The sequence below is a fragment of the Zootoca vivipara genome, chromosome 8 (assembly GCF_963506605.1).
Source record: "Zootoca vivipara chromosome 8, rZooViv1.1, whole genome shotgun sequence".
NCBI classification, from domain to species: domain Eukaryota; kingdom Metazoa; phylum Chordata; class Lepidosauria; order Squamata; family Lacertidae; genus Zootoca; species Zootoca vivipara.
In genome coordinates this window covers 81,150,708-81,172,194 of record NC_083283.1, presented here as the reverse complement: position 1 = coordinate 81,172,194, position 21,487 = coordinate 81,150,708, and the positions used below count along the sequence as shown (strand labels likewise).

At 47.3% G+C, this 21,487-nt stretch overlaps 1 protein-coding gene across 4 annotated transcripts in view; it reads right to left on the bottom strand.

Moving 5' to 3' along the window:
• Positions 1–20,751, bottom strand: part of DGKH (diacylglycerol kinase eta) — an 87,607-nt gene extending 66,856 nt beyond the window's left edge. For all 4 annotated transcript variants that reach the window (XM_060278066.1, XM_060278069.1, XM_060278067.1 and 1 more), the window contains exon 1: positions 20,444–20,751. In XM_060278066.1, the coding sequence (XP_060134049.1) occupies positions 20,444–20,602 (159 nt within the window). In that variant the 5' untranslated portion in view covers positions 20,603–20,751. The remainder of the gene's footprint in view (positions 1–20,443) is intronic.
• Positions 20,752–21,487: the final 736 nt, after the last annotated feature.

The window sequence follows — 21,487 nt, the reverse complement described above, 5'->3', positions numbered from 1 at the left end:
ACTGCGATCTACTCACAGAATTAAAAACTGGCAGTGATCTACCTCCTTTTTAGAGGTTCAGGTCAAAGTTGTTGAACTTTTTTTAGGGAGGGGGAAAGCCATATTTTTAGGGGTGCAGAGCAAAAATGATGAGCTTCTTTTAGGGGAGCCAAACTTGTTGAGCTTCTTTGGGGGAGCCAGTGATCTACCACAGACGTCCAGTGATCTACCGGTAGATCACGATCTACCTGTTAGACGTGCCTGAAATATAGCATCTAATCAAATCTCAAGCCCAAGTTGACCCACATGGCCACTTTTGCCAAACCATGCCCACCAGCTCATCGTCTGATGTCACTCATGTCATCCGATGGGTTAGTCGGCCCATGTGGAGCTTGTGTGATGCCTTAGGCATGGCAGCGAGAGTCTGGCAGGCCCCTGGCAGGGGGCCCTGACTGGCTTAGCCCTCCAGAGCCCAGGTCTGAGGCCAGGGACAGGAGGGTAGAGTTAAATCCTGCGCTGGTTGAGTATGCCTGCTCCCAGCAGGCAACAGGGGCACACAGCCAAAGCAGCAGAATTTAACCTCTTTCTTGGCAGCTGACAAGCAGCAAGTTAAATCTTGCTCCGTTTGGCTGGATGCACCACTTGGCAACAGGGGCGCACAGCCAACCTGGGTAGGATTTGAACCCACTCCTCAACTGATGAGTAGGGAGGTGGTTAAATCGTGGCTCAGTTCAGCAGGATACCAGGGAAACCCCTGCTGAAACAGAGGTGGGGGGCGACCCAGCTTTAGCAACACCTTGCAAGGTACTCCGAACACCTGACTTTGCTACTTCAAACCACCTTGGACATCAGGTGATTGACGAGCGGGCTGCACCCACCTGTCAAATTTGGCCCAGGAAGCCAACCCTGATGAGGATCTGGCCCATGGAGCCAACAAGTTTCCACACCCCTGGTTCACATAACCAAGAAGTTATGTTTGTTAGCACTCAACGGGGGGACTGGCAAAAATATTTGAGCTCCATATACAGTGGTACTTACGAATTTAATGCGTTCCGAACACACATCCGTAACTCGAAAAAATTTGTAAGTTGAATCCCATAGGAATGCATTGGGAGAAAAAATCCGTAAGTCGAAGCAACCCTATCTAAAAATTCGTAAGTAGAAAAAAATCCTATCTAAACCACATCCAAAATGGCGGACGGAGCTCCGTTCGTAAGTAGAAACATTCATAAGTAGAGTTATTTGTAAGTAGAGGTACCACTGTACATAGGTAAAGGTAAAGGGGCCCCTGACCATCAGGTCCAGTTGTGTCCGACTCTGGGGTTGCGAGGTCAATCATCTCAATCTATAGGCCGAGGGAGCCGGCGTTTGTCTGCAGACAGCTTCCGGGTCATGTGGCCAGCATGACAAAGCTGCTTCTGTTGAACCAGAGCAGCGCACGGAAACGCTGTTTACCTTCCTGCCGGAGCGGTCCCTATTTATCTATATGCACTTTGATGTGCTTTTGAACTGCTAGGTGGGCAGGAGCTGGGACCGAACAACAGGAGCTCACCCCGTTGCAGGGATTCGAACCGCCGACCTTCTGATCAGCAAGCCCTAGACTCTGTGATTTAACCCACAGCGCCACCCTGGGTCCCTACACCACTGTACATACCCTCGCTAATTAAGTAAGAAGGTATCTTTTCTTTTATTGGCTACAAAAGACCCATTCATACACGCAAAAGTGTTGAGTCAGGAGGCGAAAGTCCCATTTTGCCCTCCTGGCAGAAGTTGCTGTATAAAATCCAGGGCATGCAGCTTCTGCTGGCTGAAGACCCCTAACAAAAAGACCTGGCTGCAAAGTTGTAAAAGAACATTCTCGTTCTAAGAAACCTGGCTGTGAAATTGGCACAAGGGCTAATCTGACTCAGGCAAGGTTCCCTTGCATCAGGCAGAGCACAGGGCAAGCCTCTGCTTGTTCTGGTACACACAGAGTCGGTGTCTGCGATGGAACAAAGGTCAACAAACAGTAACTGCATCATGCACGTTTATGGGCCAGCACCTTCAGAGGAAGACTTGATTTCCTTAACCCACTATATTCCTAACTCTACACGCCCAAAAATATAAGAGCCCTAATGGATTCGATCTAAGTCCCATCCAGTCCAGCAACCCATTCTCACAGAGGCCAAGCAGCTGCCTTTGGCAACCCCACAAGGAGACCATGTGCCCTCCTCGCCTGCCCATGACATAGCTGCCAAGTTTTCCCTTTTCTCGCGAGGAAGCCTATTCAGCATAAGGGAATTTCCCTTTAAAAAAGGGAGAACTTGGCAGCTATGGCCCATGATGCGCAACATGCTCTCAACTGCACATGTATACGATGTGAAGGAACTTACAGAACATATAATTCAAGTTTATTCACATAAGCAAGTCACAGCAGAGGAAATTATTTCCCAACTCTAAATTTGGGGTCAGGTCATGGCCAACAGTGAGCCATTAATGTGAAAACCTGTTTGCTGCTCAGTCGTAACATTCACGAAAAATCAGCCTTATGCTTCTTTTTAACTAGCACCTGTAATTCTGAGATTTCTGCATCTATCTGCAACATTGTTACCAGTGGTCACAATTAATTAAAAACAAAACAATTAAGAAGTGAGATGGGCCAGTGATTCTTTTAATTCTGAGCAAAATCTAGACACCATATAAAATCACTATAGGAATACCTTGCTACTTCTACTGAATAATAATAATAATAATAATAATAATAATAATAATAATAATAATAATAGAAATATAATAGCTACTTTTATTTAATCAGCTTATTTTTTGCAGGTCTTACAGTTTTGCAAGAAGGCATTCGCATCTAGACCAGGCATCCCCAAACTTTGGCCCTCCAGATGTTTTGGACTACAATTCCCATCTTCCCTGACCACTGGTCCTGTTAGCTAGGGATCATGGGAGTTGTAGGCCAAAACATCTGGAGGGCCGCAGTTTGGGGATGCCTGATCTAGACTGTGATACAAAAATCATCAGCTGCTTTCTGAGCTGATTTTTTTCTGAAAAGGAGAGTAAAACTATAAACAACCCTACTTCTATTATGATCCTATATATCAGGGGTGGCCAACTCCCAAGACACTGCGATCTATTCACAGTGTTAAAAACTGGCAGTGATCTACCCCCTTTTTGGGGGTTCAGGTCAAAGTTGTTGAGTTTTTTCAGGGAGGAGGTAAAATGTTCAGCTTCTTTGCGGGGAGCCAATGATATATGGTGCTGGAGGAGACTCTTGAGAGTCCCATGGACTGCTAGAAGATCAAACCTATCCATTCTTAAGGAAATCAGCCCTGAGTGCTCACTGGAAGGACAGATCCTGAAGCTGAGGCTCCAATACTTTGGCCACCTCATGAGAAGAGAAGAATCCTTGGAAAAGACCCTGATGTTGGGAAAGATTGAGGGCACTAGGAGAAGGGGACGACAGAGGACAAGATGGTTGGACAGTGTTCTCGAAGCTACGAACATGAGTTTGACCAAACTGCGGGAGGCAGTGGAAGACAGGAGTGCCTGGCATGCTATGGTCCATGGGGTCACGAAGAGTCGGAAACGAATAAACGACTAAACAACAAATGATAAACCAGTGATCTACCGCAGACATCCAGTGATCTACCAGTAGATCATGACCTACCTGTTGGACATGCCTGCTATAAATCATACTGAAGTTAAACTGGGATATTAACATGACATAGTGCATAGCACTTATAAACCGCTGCTTCCAATATTCGCTTAGGCTGAGAAAGGTCTTTATATTACTGACAAAACATTTGTTAGAAAAGACACATACCACATGTCATATACACTAATTTTTTAAAGTAAGTTTGAGAAACATATAATTTTATTTTCATAAAGTGTTTGGTTACGTGGGGCCAACATGTGCTCAATTTTGAACTTCTTTGCCTTGGGAAATTTAAATTGTTCTTAACCTACCCGTATGTCTTAATTATGCTTTTTGTAGAACTCATAACAGTTTTTCAGCATTTTCACTCGAGCCTTCTGGCTACAGAGCAATGCACGAGACCAGGGTTTCAAATATGCTCTCCATGGTCAGATGTTACATATACACCGAGTAAGCTATAAATTAAAGACAGGTTCCTCTCTACCCCACTCCAGGATTATTAGCCTGGCAAGCCAAAGCATAGCTTCAGTGTACATTTGGGATCTGAAAGTAGAGTTAAGGTCACAAATCATGGTGAAGCATTACAATCGTAAAGCACATTGTGCAAGACATTTAGCGAGCCACTGTGTTGAAAAGCTCTACAGACAGAGAAGCTACATTATTTAAAGCAGTGTTTCCAAAAAACAAGGGAAAGCTGTATATAGGAAAGAAAACACACAGCACAAAAATTAAGCTTTCAAATTCATGAACAATTGAACAGGACACAGTTCCATTTTCTGGTAGGGCTATCTCTGGCGAAAATCAGCAGATTGCCACCAGACGCTGTGCCCAGTCAAATCTGCTCTTGAACACTTTTGACATTAATTCGCTTGGGTGTTTTCATCACAGAGATGCAGAACAGGTTAAATGGTACATGCTACCAATTAAATAAGAACAAAGTATTGTCAAATTCGGTACTTCAGCACACAGAGCAAAAAAAGACGTGGAGAGATTCACTTAATAAAACCTTTAAACTTCATTATCTTTGAATTTGATTTTATATTCTGATAATGGAGAATCTGGCCATGAGTTAATTATTCCTCTTTCAAGTAGATAATATGTTCTTCTCAAGTGGTTAATTCTGAGCTCTAAAGCAACAGAATTCATTTGACCGCTGAACAATATATATATTGAGAGAGAGAGAGAGAGAGAGAGAGAGAGAGAGAGAGAGAGAGAGAGAGAGAGAGAGAGAGAGTGAGTTTTCACCAGAGGGCCATGTGTCTTCAGTGGCTAGGACAGGCATCCCCAAACTGCGGCCCTCCAGATGTTTTGGCCTACAACTCCCATGATCCCTAGCTAACAGGACAGTGGTCGGGGAAGATGGGAATTGTAGTCCAAAACATCTGGAGGGCCGAAATTTGGGGATGCCTGGGCTAGGAGGACTTTTTGCCAACTTCACTCAATACGACAGCTGCACCCGTTTCTGGGTCCATATATTGGTAACCTCAAGCTTGCATTGCTGCAATGCTCTCTACATGGGGCTACTCTTGAGGTTGGTGCAGAGGCTGGAACCAGTGAGGAACGTGGGCACTGGGCTGCTGGGGGGCGGGGGTTGAGACCACAGCCAGCAGATATTTTTTAAAGACAGTAACTGGGTTCCTCTGGAGGATCTACTACATTTCAGATCATAAGCAGCTGAGTCTAATTACTAGGATAAGATAGAAATTTCACCTCTGCTCTCCTCACAACATGCCAGATAACTTTTTTGTTATCCTTGTTTCCAATTTTGTCTAGCCCACCTCCATCTTTGACTGCATACTCCAACTAAATGGGTAAGGAGAAGAAGAGGAGGAGGACGACTTTGGATTTGATATCCCGCTTTATCACTACCCGAAGGAGTCTCAAAGCGGCTAACATTCTCCTTTCCCTTCCTCCCCCACAACAAACACTCTGTGAGGTGAGTGAGGCTGAGAGACTTCAGAGAAGTGTGACTAGCCCAAGGTCACCCAGCAGCTGCATGTGGAGGAGCGGGGAATCAAACCCAGTTCACCAGATTACGAGTCCACTGCTCTTAACCACTACACCACACTGGCTCTCAGTATGTATGTATGCATACATGCAGTGCATAGCGCTTCAGACAAATGATTGTTTTGAGTTGGCTATTCCAGTTGGTTATCCTAAGATACCTTTAAAAATAAAAGACTAATCACTTTGTCGTTACAGAATCACAGAATTGCTTAGTTGGATGGTAACCTCAAGGGTCATCTAGTCCAACCTCCTGCAATGCAAGAATCTCAACTAAAGCATCCACGATGGATGGCCACCCAACCTCTGCTTAGAGACCTCCAAGGAAGGAGAGTCAACAGCAACCTTCCCAGGCAGTCCGCTCCACTGTCAAAGAGCTCCTACCCTCAGAAAGTTCTGCCTGATGTGAAGTTGGAATCTCCTTTCTTGTACAGTAACTTGAATCCATTGGTTCAAGTCCTACCCTTCACAAGATCAGATACTAAAAGGACCACCTGGCTAAATTAGGACTTGTGTTTCCCTTCCATTCCATCTCAGGGTAAATGCCTCTTAAAGAGCATTATGATCTACAGAAGCAGTTTGTTTTCACAATCCATTAAGGAAACGGCGGGAAAATAAAGAAGACACTTTAAGCTCCCACCACTGGAACGGCCGCCCTAAAGCAAAGAGGAGGGTGTTATCAGCTCAGGTATCTCAGAACATGGAAGGAAACCTTTTGTGTTGTAGTTTAAACTGACACAACTCACGGCTTAGCAAGACCACAAAACCTGTAGGCTCTTGGGAAAGTGTTTGGAATGATTTTCCTCTTCCTTGCTTATCTTCACTGGTGAGCCACACTGAGCTGCCAAGGTTTGGCTTTGAGTACTATCTGGACTATTTGTGGTCAAGCCCTCTCCTCACTAACCACGAGCTGCAACCAAGAGCGAATGGAGGCTACAGCTCGATTCCAAACTTTAAAATGGAAAGCGTAATGCTGGTGGTCAACAAAAGAGGTTTGAATTTTTAAAAATGTAGTATAAACAACGACAACTGGGAACCACTGGCCTGCGAACGCTCCAGTTAGAGAACAGCCTTTACCAAAGGTGTCACAGGCTTTGAAGAAACTCGAAATCAGGACGCAAGGGAGAAATGTGCTAAGAGGAAGGCACGCTTGGCAAATCCACACCGTGATCAACTCCTGCCCGGAAACCAATGTCCCCACTGTGGAAGGATGTGCAGATCCAGAATTGGCCTCCACAGTCACTTACGGACTCATTATTAAAACCGTGTTTATGGAAGACAATCTTACTCGGCTACAAGTGATCGCCAAAGAAGAAGACAGCGCATGGCTAGTGAAAAGAGAGCTTAACCAGAAGTCTTGTTTAGAAAGCCTAACCTTGGCTTAGCTCAGCATGGTGCGGCAAGCTGCTCTCCTGGAGCCCACACATTTACAGAGTCTCACTAAGCCACAGTTTGACTTAATGTGCTGTGCAAACCAGCTGGCCACATTGCAAAGTGAGATGTAGTGTCAATCTACTAATGCAACAATGGGGCTGTTCTTCCTGTATTATACCATACTGGACTACAGGTGAGGAAACTGCCTGACTGAATGATTCCCGTGGGGGGGAAAACTCCCAGTATGAAAGCAAGTACCTCCTCCCTGGCATATCAGTTTTCTGCCATGCAGCGAGGTAGTGTGGTTATTTAAATGGAGGAGCGTTCAGACATGCAGTTTCTTCTGCAGCAGCTGATGTGACACAGTCCAGGAGGAAACCAGTGTGGTGCCATAGATAAAGTGCTGGACTCGGAGTCATGGCTCCCACAAGGCGACCTCGGAGAGCAGTTCAGTGCTGTGAGGATAAGGAGTAAAGGGGGCTGCTTTGTGAAAGGGTGGGATAAAAACTGAACAAATAATATAACCCAGGAAAACTTGTGACCCACGGTGAACACAGTCTTTTCTCTAGGGCTCATGGCGCTTTCTGTTCGTCTCTCAATGAATGGGGATATCATTTGTAACCACCACTTCCATCTTTCCCACAACTTTTCTTTCATTGGGAAGGGGGAAAACATCATTTGGATACTTTTAAATCACGATTCTGCCAACAAGAAAATCAAGATTGCATGCTAAAAAACAATCCAATGTACCTTGTGAACTTTAGAAAGCTTTTCTTCCAGGAGGAAGATTTCAGTTTGTATTCTTCTAAGGGGTCAACGAGAACTGTGGGTGTTACTAGTAACCGCAAACACCCTGCCAAGAAAATGTCACTGCACAGCTTGAAATGAATGCACACGAGCCCTCCTTTGAATAGGCTGCAAGCAAGATCACAAAATGTTCAAAATTTTCACTTCAGTGCACATTTAACATGGGAATTTGTTTTCAGCCTGTGACTTTCTGTAATGCAAAAGTCGTGGCATGAATACGAGAAAGCAGCACACACACACACACACACACACACACACACACACACACACATCACTGAGCTCACTGAAGACAAAGACTTGGTTTGGACATAATGCCCAATCATGGCTTGGCTTTATATGAATGAGACTCGAAGACTTGTGCCTGCTTTTTACCCTCTCTCCCCTTCACGCAACTCCCTCATGGCTTCCCACACTTGCCCTTACATAACAAAAGACCTTTTCCACTGCGAGAAACCACAGTTTGGTCTTGCCCCTTAAACAAGAATTACACACCATGATCGATCAGTGCTTTGCCATTCTGTTTTGGAGGGCATAACCAAACCATGGTTTGCTGTGAAAGAAAGGTTGCTGGGAGAGGGACCAAGCCAGCCCAAGGATCACTTAAAGGTAAAGGTACCCCTGACCATTAGGTCCAGTAGCAGACGACTCTGGGGTTGCGGCGCTCATCTCGCTTTATTGGCCGATGGAGCCGGCGTACAGCTTCCAGGTCATGTAGCCAGCATGACTAAGCCACTTCTGGGGAACCAGAACAGCACACGGAAATGCCATTTACCTTCCTGCCAGAGTGGTACCTATTTATCTACTTGTACTTGACGTGCTTTCGAACTGCTAGGTGGGAGGAGCTGGGACCAAACAACGGGAGCTCACCCCGTTGCGGGGATTCGCGGGGATCACTTACATATCACCAAACCATGTTGTAAACCAGGCCAGTTTCCTAAAAGCAGTTCCTCTAGGAAGTATTAAGAAACAGAATCCTACATGCTCTGGATAAAACAAAGTGACCGCTTTGGAACCCTTTACCCTGTATTTCTGTTTTATTTTGCTTTCGAAAATGTTTTTTGTGGGTCTTTGGACTGAAATAAAGAATGGTGTGCGTAAACCAGGCCAGTTTCTTAAAAAAAACAGGATGACGTGTGTGTTTGTATATGCTGCACCAAACTGCAATTATCGGTACTTTATCTCCCTTCTGAGAGATCACCAGGTACTCCTCAAATATCTTGTAGTACAGATTTGCACACAAAAAGACAGGATATTTCCTCTTTTTAAAAATGCAATATTACAAGACACCAAATTGTGCACAAATTCTGTGGTTATTTAATGTGCTTACATAGAACTGTGACATACATGCCTAAGATACACGCTGTACTCATTCTCGGCAGTTAAGCTGCTTTGCTTCTGCTTATAATGCTCAGCACAGTACCAATATACTAGGCAGTTCTAAAAATCACACATTGCCACCACTGGAGCACACCACCAAACCCAATTCTTGGACACTGAAAAATAGGGCCAGATTCAGATATGGCTTCACCAACCCCCCACTTTCCCCAGCGATAGCACTTTGTGTCTTGTCCTCAGCCTTCCTATCTTCAGGATTCCACGGAAGTGTTTTGCTTCTGCAGCAGCTCTGAAACCAAATAATTCCCTCTCGGCAGGGAATGGATGGGGTGGAACAAGGTTTTGGGAAGAGCGGCACAGGCAGGGGAACGGTTCAGCACCAACGCTCAGCCATGTTATGCTACAAGCTTCCTCCTACTCCGCACTTCATAAAACACGGGCAAGACTCACATTCTGACACATAGATCACAATAATCATTGGAATTGCATTTTCTGCATTACTGTTACCAAGAAAGAGAAGCCAGATGTCTCTTAATTTGGATGGGGTTACTCGCCCCCTAAAGAGTCAGGTTTGCAATTTGGGTGCTATGACGCCTTCTTTTTGGAACGGTTTCACAAGAAAGGCCCACTTGGTGCCTTTCTGAGCTATCCCTTTGGGTTCAAGCAAAGCCATTCTTATTCCCCCAGGCCTTCTTATTTATTTTAATGCATAGCTTAAATCAGGGGTCCCCAGACTACGGCCCGCAGGCTAGATGCGGCCCAATTGGCCTCCCAATCTGGCCCGCAACGCCCCCCGTCACCCACTCTTACGGCGTGCAGTGCGGTGGCGCACTTCCAGATCGAAAAAAGCGCCGAAAATTGTTTGTGCGCATGCGTATGGGCCTCTCCCGACCCAGAAGAGGTCATTTCCGGTGCACTTCCGGGTCGGGGGAGGCCCATACGCATGCGCACAAACTACTTTTGGTGATTTTTTTCAACCTGGAAGCGCGCCACTGCGCTAGTAAGTGTGTGTGCGCATGCGCACGGGCGCGCACTCCCCCACCCTCCAGTCTGCTGCGCGCGCACTCCCCTGCCAGGTAAGTCTGGGGACCCCTGGCTTAAATCATGGGTAGGCAAATTAAGGCCCGTGGGCCGGATCTGGCCCAATCACCTTCTAAATCCGGCCCGCGGATAGTCCGGGAATCAACATGTTTTTACATGAGTAGGATGTGTCCTTTTATTTAAAATGCATCTCTGGGTTATTTGTGGGGCATAGGAATTCGTTCATTTATTTTATTTCCCCAAATATAGTCGGGCCCCCCCACAAGGTCTGAGGGACAGTGGACCGGCCCCCTGCTGAAATAGTTTGCTGACACCTGGCTTAAATCATTTTAACACTGCGTTGGGATTTTAGGTGGTTGTTACAGGCAGGTCGTATACTGAAAAGAAAATCATTAAACACAATGGGTGAAATCCAACTAAATCAGTGATAGCCAACGTAGTGCCCTTCCAGATGGTGTGGGACTGCAACACCAATTAGCCCATGCCAGCAATAGCCAACTGCCAGGGTTAATGGTAATTGTAACCCAAAAACATCCTTTCAATTGCCTATACATTGACTTTAATGTACATGTTCAGAAGGTGGGTGGTGCTCAGTATTTCATTCTCATTGACAGTAATTTTAGAACCAATAAATGTTTTTCTTTAAAAAAGGAACACAACAAATGTTCACACATTTGTCGGATAATGTGATATTAAGATCTCTTCTACTGGACAATGCCATCTGCAAAGGCACCACCATATGGCAGTTTTCAGCTATGATTAACTGTATCAAAACAGCTAAAAATAATATATTCCGACAGTGAACATGTCATATATATATATATATATATATATATATATATATATATCCATATATCCATATATCCATATATCCATATATCCATATATCCAACTGCAAGCTAAGGAATATATTCTAATATGCAGAAGTGCTTCAACTAACAATATAAACAACCACAGCCAAGAAAAACAGTGAGTGCCTGTTTTGGTCACTACTTTTTTCAGCTGCAAGACTAGCCCAATCCATTTAATTAAATTCTAAATCAAGAAATGGGTTTACTTTCTAGATTGTGAAAGTGAATCTTAATGTTTTTAATTAAATTCTAAATCAAGAAATGGGTTTACTTTCTAGATTGTGAAAGTGAATCTTAATGTTTTTAATTAAATTCTAAATCAAGAAATGGGTTTACTTTCTAGATTGTGAAAGTGAATCTTAATGTTATTTTGTTAGTTTGATGCAATAACTGTATAATGTTTTTAATTCAAACATAAGACACTATCTTGGGTGAAAGAGCTTTTCTCTAGTGATCCTTTTCTCCAGTGGTTTCTTGTAACCGCAGGCCAACCACCAGTGAAAAAGTAAACAGTCCAATGCTGTGGAATGCTCTCCCCAGGGAGGTCTGCCTGGCACCTTCATTGTACGCCTTTGGGTCCCCAGACAAAAACATTCCTCTTTAACCAGGCCTTTGGCTGATTCACATCCAATGCTCTTTTAGAGCATTGGATGTGAACATAGCTGCCAAGTTCTCCCTTTTTAAAAGGGAAATTCCCTTATGCTGAATAGGCTTCCTTGTGAGAAAAGGGAAAACTTGGCAGCTATGGATGTGAATCCAATGCTCTAAATCCAATTCACATCCAATCCAATGCTCTTTTAGAATGTGTTGGGGAGGGGGGATTGAAACGAAGTGTTAGTGCTACTATTCTGGTTTCATCCTCATCAGGTAAGGGATGTAATATGGACTTCACACAGAGCCACTGTTATCAGGAATCTTGTTGCACCTCCACAATGCAAACCTTTATAGATGGACAACTTCTACGCTCGTTTCCAGCATGTTTTGAATGTCAGAACAAAATATTTGTATAACCTGTTTTCCCCCATCTTTTCTGCTTCTTCTATCTATGTCATGACCCCTGAGTCCAGCAATGAGTTGACGTCTGCTCTGCAGAAGTACCAGATGAGGAGGTGGACCAGATTCAGGGCTGTGAGGCTGCTGCTGCAGATCGAGAAACCGGTGGGCTTCAAGCTGACAGAAAGCCCACAGAAGAACCTAACGTAGAACCAGGGCCTTCAGCGCTGAACTCTCACAGGTGTCTTGCCTAAGCTGAAGGAACCCAATGCTTTCCGATACCAGTGTGTCAGGAGGACATGGACCAAAGGACGAGTGCCTGCCTTCTGTGGAAGAAGGCTTCACAAGGCTCAATTTGCTTTTGACCTCTGTAGGAGGATGTTGCTCACTTCCAGCTATCTGTGGTTCTGCAACTCCTGGTTGGCCTTGCCTTGTGGGACTCTGGACATCTTGCTCTGATCCGCTCAGTCCAATGCACAGGAAATGTTTCTGCCACATTTCCTGTAGTAGCTTGCCTTCATTAAAAGCGTAATTAGACAAAAGCTGAGAAGGGAAGGGGGGGGGAGAAAAGAAGGGAGGGCTGGCTGGCTGGCAGTCTTTCACAGACATGTGTTTCTTTTGGCCAGCAATGGACGCTGTAGGCCTTGCAACTGTTTCATAAAACCTTGACTAGAACTGCATTAGCAAAGTAGCACATCTGAAACACGGACTGCATTCCCTTAACGTTACAGCGATTACTCTCTGTTGGCACTAGAGTCACTTGCTTCTATTTTATTGCATCATGTGGTTGACTGGCAATGCAGGGTTGGAACCAATGCTAGCCCTACTCAGAGCAGACACACTCAAAATTAATAGGCCCAAGTTGTTGTTGTTGTTTAGTCGTGTCCGACTCTTCGTGACCCCGTGGACCATAGCACGCCAGGCACTCCTGTCTTCCACTGCCTCCCGCAGTTTGGTCAGACTCATGTTCGTAGCTTCGAGAACACTGTCCAACCATCTCGTCCTCTGTCGTCCCCTTCTCCTTGTGCCCTCAATCTTTCCCAACATCAGGGCCTTTTCCAAGGATTCTTCTCTTCTCATGAGGTGGCCAAAGTCTTGGAGCCTCCGCTTCAGGATCTGTCCTTCCAGTGAGCACTCAGGGCTGATTTCCTTCAGAATGGATAGGTTTGATCTTCTTGCAGTCCATGGGACTCTCAAGAGTCTCCTCCAGCACCATAATTCAAAAGCATCAATCCTTCGGCGATCAGCCTTCTTTATGGTCCAGCTCTCACTTCCATACATCACTACTGGGAAAACCATAGCTTGAACTATACAGACCTTTGTCGGTAAGGTAAAGTCTCTGCTTTTTAAGATGCTGTCTAGGTTTGTCATTGCTTTTCTCCCAAGAAGCCCAAGTTACTCGTGCTTAATTTCAACAGGCAAGCAGATGCAATTGGTGTGGGCTCATGCCATTTATTCCCGAGACTAATAATTCTGAACCATATCTGGGGTACCATTGGCTTCACTGGCTGGAACTGATGGAATCTGGAGTCTGACAACATGTGGAGGGGCACAGGTTGGTCAGGCCCTGCTTGTGGGCATCTGGTTGGCCACTGGATGAGAGGGGCCTTTGGCCTGATTCAGGAGGCCTCTTCTGATGCCCCCCCACCCCTGCTGCTCTCCAACCTTTCCCTTTCTCAGCTTTCCTCTCATTGAGTGTTCTCCTCCCACATCCTCTTCCTGTTGGACCACCTTGGTCTGCCTCTCCCCCTGCCTTTGCCCACCCTGCTCTCCCCGTCTCTATTCCTCCCTAGCCACATTCTCTTGCTTCCCGGCCAGGGTTGAACTGTGACCAGCACAGAAGCCCTCTGGCAGGAGGCTGGCCACATCCAGGAGAAGGGCTGAAGCCCACTTGCGCCAGCAGTGCTTCAATGGGCAGAGACAAAGTGGGGTGGGGTGGGGTGGGGTGGGGAGAGACAAGGTGTCAGGCCTTGGGAAGTGTATGGAGGGGGCTTGGGAGGAAATATGGGTACTGTAGTTCATACTTGGGACATATTTATTTGGGGCCAAGCATTAAGGATCCAAGCAAAATAACAGTCAAGCTGTTGAATATGTGGAATGTGCCAGAGAAACATTTCATGTACAGAGGCAGAGCTGGATATCATCAGTGTACAGGTGGAAAACTAGGTAAAGGTAAAGGGACCCCTGACCATTAGGTCCAGTCGTGACCGACTCTGGGGTTGCGCACTCATCTCGCATTATTGGCCGAGGGAGCCGGCATATAGCTTCCAGGTCATGTGACCAGCATGACGAAGCCGCTTCTGGCAAACCAGAGCAGCACATGGAAACGCCGTTTACCTTCCCGCTGTAGTGGTTCCTATTTATTTACTTGCATTTTGACGTGCTTTCAAACTGCTAGGTTGGCAGGAGCTGGGACCAAGCAACAGGAGCTCACCCCGTCACAGGGATTCAAACCGCCGACCTTCTGATCAGCAAGCCCTAGGCTCAGTGGTTTAACCACAGTATTTACCAGTAGTTCAGAAGACTGAGAACAGCTTAGGTTTTAGTATGCCATGAAGGGAGCCAAGCATGCTAGTATGATCATGTGAATCAAAGGCAGCAGAGAGGTCAAGGAGGGTGAGGTCCACATGGTCCCTTTTGGATTTTACTTTCATGTCACATATTTTTGCTCCTTGCTCCTTTTGCAACAAAAGCAGGCTCCAATTCAATGAGTTTGAAGGACACTCTTGGATTTAACCATTAAAAAGAAAATACAAGCGGAGACTTTAATGCATATGCTTGTATTGCACAGAGATATTTTAAACCAGGTTATTTCTACAAAGCTCTTAGTAGAACATGAATGTTAAAAATAGAATTAAAAATCCTGTTTAAATCAAGTACATTGATAGGAGCATTTTCATATGGATATAATTTATTTAAAAATCCAATTATTTTACTTTTAATAGAACACTGATTCCTTTGCACCTTGCTTCTACTGCTAATTTGAAATTGCAAGGTGCAGGATCTGTAAAGATGAATTCAGCATGTGGACAGAAGTAGGTGTGTCACAAAGCCATTCATGTCACAAAGCCATTCATGTCAAAAGAAATACAGTGGCACTGTTTCTACCAAGGTACAGTGGTGCCTCGCTAGATGAATTTAATTCGTTCCACGGGTCTTTTCTTATAACGAAAAATTCGTCTGGTGAATCCCATAGGAATGCATTGAATTTTTTTTAAAAAAATTTTGCCCATAGGAACGCATTAATTGAATTTCAATGCATTCCTATGGGAAACCATGATTCGCTAGATGAATTTTTCGTAAACGAAATTGTCTAGCGAGGCAACCTCCACTAGAAAAAACCTTTCGTTAAGCGGAAATTTCGTTAAGCAGGGCATTCGTTAAGCGAGGCACCACTGTATCCCTGTTGCCATATGTCAACAAACATCAGAAATCTCTCTTCTGTATCACTATAGAAAGGACAGATTATCAGAAAATGAATTTCGCAATCCAGCTGATATTGGTCACAAGCACAGAATCTGCCTTCATGAGTTGTAACTCCCTTCTGGAACCTACCCAGAAAAGTCAATCCCACAATTGTCGCCTCTTGCCCATGCCCAATGCGACATTCAGCTCTGGAAAATAATAATTTTCTAAAATATCCTGAAGAGCTGTTTCCCAAAACTGATTCTTAACCAATTCCCATATAGCACATTGCAGGAAAATGGTCAGTTGATAAAATGGTCAGTTGCAATTCGTTAGATGTACCGGTACCTTAACTGTGCACATTCTACTGCTGTCTTAATTGATAGCTACATAGATGCTCCAATGAAAGAGACTAACCTTTTTTGGGGGAAAGGTGTTCTGCATAGTTTGGAAAACTTCAATGCAACAGAAGTCAGGTTCCCAAATTTCAACACCACGGAGCATTTCAGGGATCACTTTGCTACTGAAAATCTTTCGGACAGGTTCAATCAACTGTCCTTCCTTATTATAAGAAAACTTTGTCAATGGCCCTACAGCAATGTCTTTACGATCTGAAAATAGAGATGCATGTGCTTTTGTAACCCCAGAAAATCTTTAACAACAATACTGTAACCATTTTTTAATAGCCATGTTAGAAACTCATACTGTATATGTAATCTAATCACCAAATGACACCTTAAACCTAGGGGACAGTTGCCACAGGGGACAGGAGCACCATTTCTGTGGGACCGAGCGCCCCCCCCCCCAAAATTTTCAGCGAGGGGGCCAGCCCCCATCAATATTCCACAGCCCACATGGCGGGAGGATGCCGGACCTGGGGCCTGTCGCGACTGCAACGGGCTGCATCGGGCTTTGTCAGACAGCAGTGGGAGGACACGATGGAGCCCGTTGCTGCAGCAAGAGCCAATCACAGCCTCGGCAGGCCTCCTCCCACCTTGTGACATCACACAAGGTTCTGGGCACCCACAATGCTGGGTGTGACCTAAAATGCCTGACAGTGGAATGTCTAGGCACCATTTCCCCCCGATAGTGTTTATCATCATCATCATCATCACTATAGCACTTTATATTTTAAAGAACAAATCTCAAAACAGTTCACAACACATTAAAATATCAAATAAAACCATCCGGAATAAAACAAATTCAGGCTTCAATAAAATATTCTCTAAGTGACATTTTGCTTAATAATAATAATAATGATAAATATAATAATAATGTTGTTGTTGTTGTTTCCCCAGTTGCCAACCTAGCATCCAGCGATCTCAACATGGTCACAATTGGACCTGTGCCAGTTGCAAAACACTCCTGGCCCCTGGCTAATTTCTAACACTGCCATAGGTTTCCATGCTTTCGATTTCACAGCTACACTAAACCATTTTCATGAAAGGGATTCACTGAAAAGAACACCCAAATATCTAAATGATATATAACTTGCTGATCTAAACTCCATTTATACTCAAGAAAGAGAGCACAGCCCTGAATCTGGTCCACCTCCTCATCTGGTACTTCTGCAGAGCAGACGTCAACTCATTGCTGGACTCAGGGGTCATGACATAGATAGAAGAAGCAGAAAAGATGGGGGAAAACAGGTTATACAAATATTTTGTTCTGACATTCAAAACATGCTGGAAACGAGCGTAGAAGTTGTCCATCTATAAAGGTTTGCATTGTGGAGGTGCAACAAGATTCCTGATAACAGTGGCTCTGTGTGAAGTCCATATTACATCCCTTACCTGATGAGGATGAAACCAGAATAGTAGCACTAACACTTCGTTTCAATCCCCCCTCCCCAACACATTCTAAAAGAGCATTGGATTGGATGTGAATTGGATTTAGAGCATTGGATTCACATCCATAGCTGCCAAGTTTTCCCTTTTCTTGCGAGGAAGCCTATTCAGCATAAGGGAATTTCCCTTAAAAAAGGGGAGAACTTGGCAGCTATGCTTCTCACCATGGGCGACCAAAACAAAAAGTATGGCGATACATTGCAGGCTAACATGATGTCCACATAAACTTCTGTGGACTACAGTCTACTTCATCAGATGCACAAAGTGTAATATTCAGTTGCATCTATGCACAGGGTTGGGGTTGGGGGTGCAACTGTAAAAAGTGAGGTAAGAATGAAATTAAATGCAGAAAAGTAGAAATGGTGAAAATTACCGGTATGTTACTAACAATGGCCATTCACAGGACAACAAATCACAGCTGCTTTTTTATCACATAGACATCCTAGCCTTGGTGAGCCACTTAACAGATGCACTGTGATATTTGTCTCTATTAAGCTTAGAAGTGATAGATGAGAGTTCAGCAGTTCTCCCTTTAAAGTTCCTCTGTTCTAGTAAGGTCAGCCACAGAATGTCCTGGAAGGTTGAAATGCTTGTCCACTGGTTTTGAAACGGTCATATCTGGTGCCAGATTTATGTCCATTGATACATTTACATACAGACCGGTCTATCTGTACAATTATTATTATTATTATTATTATTATTATTATTATTATTATTAATTTATATACTGCCCTATACCCAGAGGTGTCGGGGCAGTTCAGTGTAAAAACGCAATGTAAAACACAAAACGACATTGCTAGCTAATGTTATGGCCAAGCACTTGTGATGCACAAAAAGGTTTCTGAATTTGCCACACCTATCAAATTAAATGTAACGCTATCACACACAATGCTGGTTCTCCGTATTGCAACAGCCTTCATAGATGATTACAGCTAAGCATAGGCAGCAGGTCCCAGAGGCCCTGGGTGCCGTGGCCCCCCAACATTTTGAATAAGGGGAGCACGGCACCCACAAAGTGCGTCACTGCATCATCACACACACACCGGCCCAGCGTGCGTCTGCTACGTCACCATGCCATACGTCGGCACACTGGGGGGCACGATAACATAGTGTGTGCACATACGTGTGTGTGTGTGTGATTGCTTGTCCCAACCAGCCTTCGGTAATAATAATAATAATAATTTATTATTTATACCCCGCCCATCTGGCTGGGTTTCCACAGCCACTCTGGGCAGCTTCCAACAGAAAAGTGAAATAAAATAATCTATTAAACATTAAAAGTCTCCCTAAACAGGGCTGCCTTGAGACGTCTTCTAAAAATCTGGTAGCTGTTTTCCTCTTTGACATCTGGTGGGAGGGCGTTCCACAGGGCGGGCACCACTACCGAGAAGGCCCTCTGCCTGGTTCCCTGCAACTTGGCTTCTCGCAACGAGGGAACCGCCAGAAGGCCCTCAGTACCGGACCTCAGTGTCTGGACAGAACAATGGGGGTGGAGATGCTCCTTCAGGTACAGTATACTGGACCAAGGCCATTTAGGACTTTAAAGGTCGGCACCAACACTTCGAACTGTGCTCGGAAACGTACTCGGAGCCAATGTAGATCTTTCAAGACCGGTGTTACGTGGTCTCGGCAACCGCTCCCAGTCCCCAGTCTAGCTGCCGCATTCTGGATTAGTTGTAGTTTACGGGTCACCTTCAAAGGTAGCCCCACATAGAGCGCATTGCAGTAGTCCAAGCGGGAGATAACTAGAGCATGCACCACTCTGGCGACACAGTCCGCGGGCAGGTAGGGTCTCAGCCTGCGTAAACTGATGAATACAGTGCACTGCCCAAACACCTCATAATGATGTGCAGTCTGCATATCGAGGGAATAACTGGGACCCCTGGCAACTTTCTTCGGGGGGGCGGGGGGGTAATTCATCTCTGTGTGCATTAATATTCCACACTCACTGGACTCCCCATCAGTGAACAATGTCACTGTGAACGTTGCTCAGTGTCAAGGACTAGGTTGCAGAGGGCAGGACGTCACACGGGACGGGGAAGCAACAACAAGCGATGACTTGTCTCCCCGAGAAAGTTGAGCGAGGTCTTAAGAGCTAAGACCTAAGGCACTGGGCAACGTCTTAGACCACCATGTGGCAATTTGACCTGCTACTAGAAGCACAGCCCCTTAAAGTCGAATTCGCACTCTACAAGTCCTGCACTAGCCTTAAAGGAGCCACACACACCCCCATGTCTGGCCACTTGCAAAGGAACATTTGTGTCCCCCGCCCCCCCCCCCCCATTATATCAAGCTACTTCATTTTCCAGAGTTTTAATGTGCTTTAAGAGATGCTTTGACCTGGGGAGAAAGCAAACTAGGCAAAGGAAGTGTGAGAGGCAAGGAGCACTCCTATCCCTGAACTTCGAAGGCTGATTCTTTCTTTTTGGGGGGAGGGGGGCACACAACACAAGATAGGTGCTAAGTGTTCCTGGAGGGATTGTGTTTTTTTAAATCTGAATTATCTTATTCCTGTAGTGCAAACACATCCAGGCGTCTACGAGAAGCGGGCTGGGGGCGCAGGGTAACAGGGGCGACTCTTGCGAGGCTCTCCGCTCTTTTCCGGCTCCGCAGGGGAGAGGAGGCGGCGGGCGGGGATGGCGGAGGCTCCGGCCGAGCGCAGGGCTCCTCCGAGCCGCGCCACGCGAGTGGGGAGACCGTTTCTGGGCAGCTCGCCCTGTCCAGGGCCGGCGGGAAAGTGGTGGCAGCGCAACCAGGAAACCGAAGCCGGGAGCGGCTCCCTGCGCTCGGCGATGCCGCTCCTCCTCCCGAGCAGCAGCAGCAACAACGGCCAAGATCGTCGCTCCGCCACGGCGGGGGGGGGGGGGAGACAGATGTGGCCGCAGCTGGAAGGAGGGGGAGGGGATGCGATGGTCCAAGCCCCACCCCCACCCCGGCCAGGAAGGAAGGCAGGCAGGCGCGGGTGGGGGGGAGAGAAGGGCTGATCTGAATGGAGACGGCGAAGGGGGACCCCCGATGGCAGCAACAGCAGCTCTTCCTTTCCCGGCCGTTTTGTCGGCGCGAGGTGGCGGCAGCGCCTCGTCCAGGCTCCGGACCCCCGGGCGGGGCTGGCCCCCAACGCCCACCCCACTTTCCCTCCCCCCCCCCGCGTGCGGCTAGCCCACCTTGCTCCGGATCTGGCCCGACGTGGAGACCTTGCGGATGAGCTTCTGGGGCGCCTCGTGCTCGCCTTCGCTGTCCGACGACTCGTCCGCTGGCCCCGACGCCGCCTCCGCCTCGCCTCCTCCGGGATCCCCCGGCGGCGGCGCCTCCACCCCGGCCATGTTCCCCGGGCGAGCGAGCGAGCAGCGAGCGAGGAGCCCACGGAAGGCAGGCAGGCAAGGCAGGCGCGCGAGCCCGGCTCAGCCCCGGAGAGGAGCCGCCGCCTCCGCCTCCTCCTTCTTCTCCTCCTCCCCCCGCCCGCCGCTCGCTCTTCCCGGGGCGGAGATAGGGGAGGTGGCGGCGATCAAAGCCAGCAGGCTCCGCCGCCGCCCCAGTCCCGCCCCGCCCGCCGCCATCTTCCGAGGCCGCCGCGCACGCTCCGCGGCTCCCACCGCCCGGCTCCTCGGAGGGGCGGACGCGCCGTGCCGGAGCCCACGAATCTGGGATTGGGGGGTGGGCGCAGCCTGAGGCTGCTCTCTCCGCCTCGACGGGGCGGGGAGCGCGCGGGGGGGGGGGAGGCTCTGAGTGGGGAAAGAGCCGAGTCCCCTCGGAAAGGCCAGTGCGCTGCTCGTGCGCCCCGGGTTCTCAGGGGAGGCGGAAGTTGCCGGGAAGAGGGAATCCCGGGGGAATCCCGCTCCGAGCGCGCGGGGCTGAAGTCGTCTCAGGTCCGCGGGGGGGGGGGCACATTGACAACTGGGCTCCCTTTGGCCCTTCGACGAGCACCGGCGGGCGGGGTGGGCTGCCTCGGGACGCCCCACGTGCCGGGCGTCCGGGTTGGCAGACAGCGCGGGGCAGTCGGCGGCTGGTGGCCCTGGAGAGGCTCGGCCCTTTTGCGACGGCCCTCGTGGGAAGAAGCTCCCACGCTTGGAGCCACGTTCTTAGGGGGGAAGAAGCCCCAACGGGCTCCATTCCGATGTGCTGGGTGACACCCCCCCCCCCGCCTCGCCGTCCCAGAGGCCGGTATTCACGAGGGACGGAGCGAGGACGGCGTTCTCACGTTACGCGCG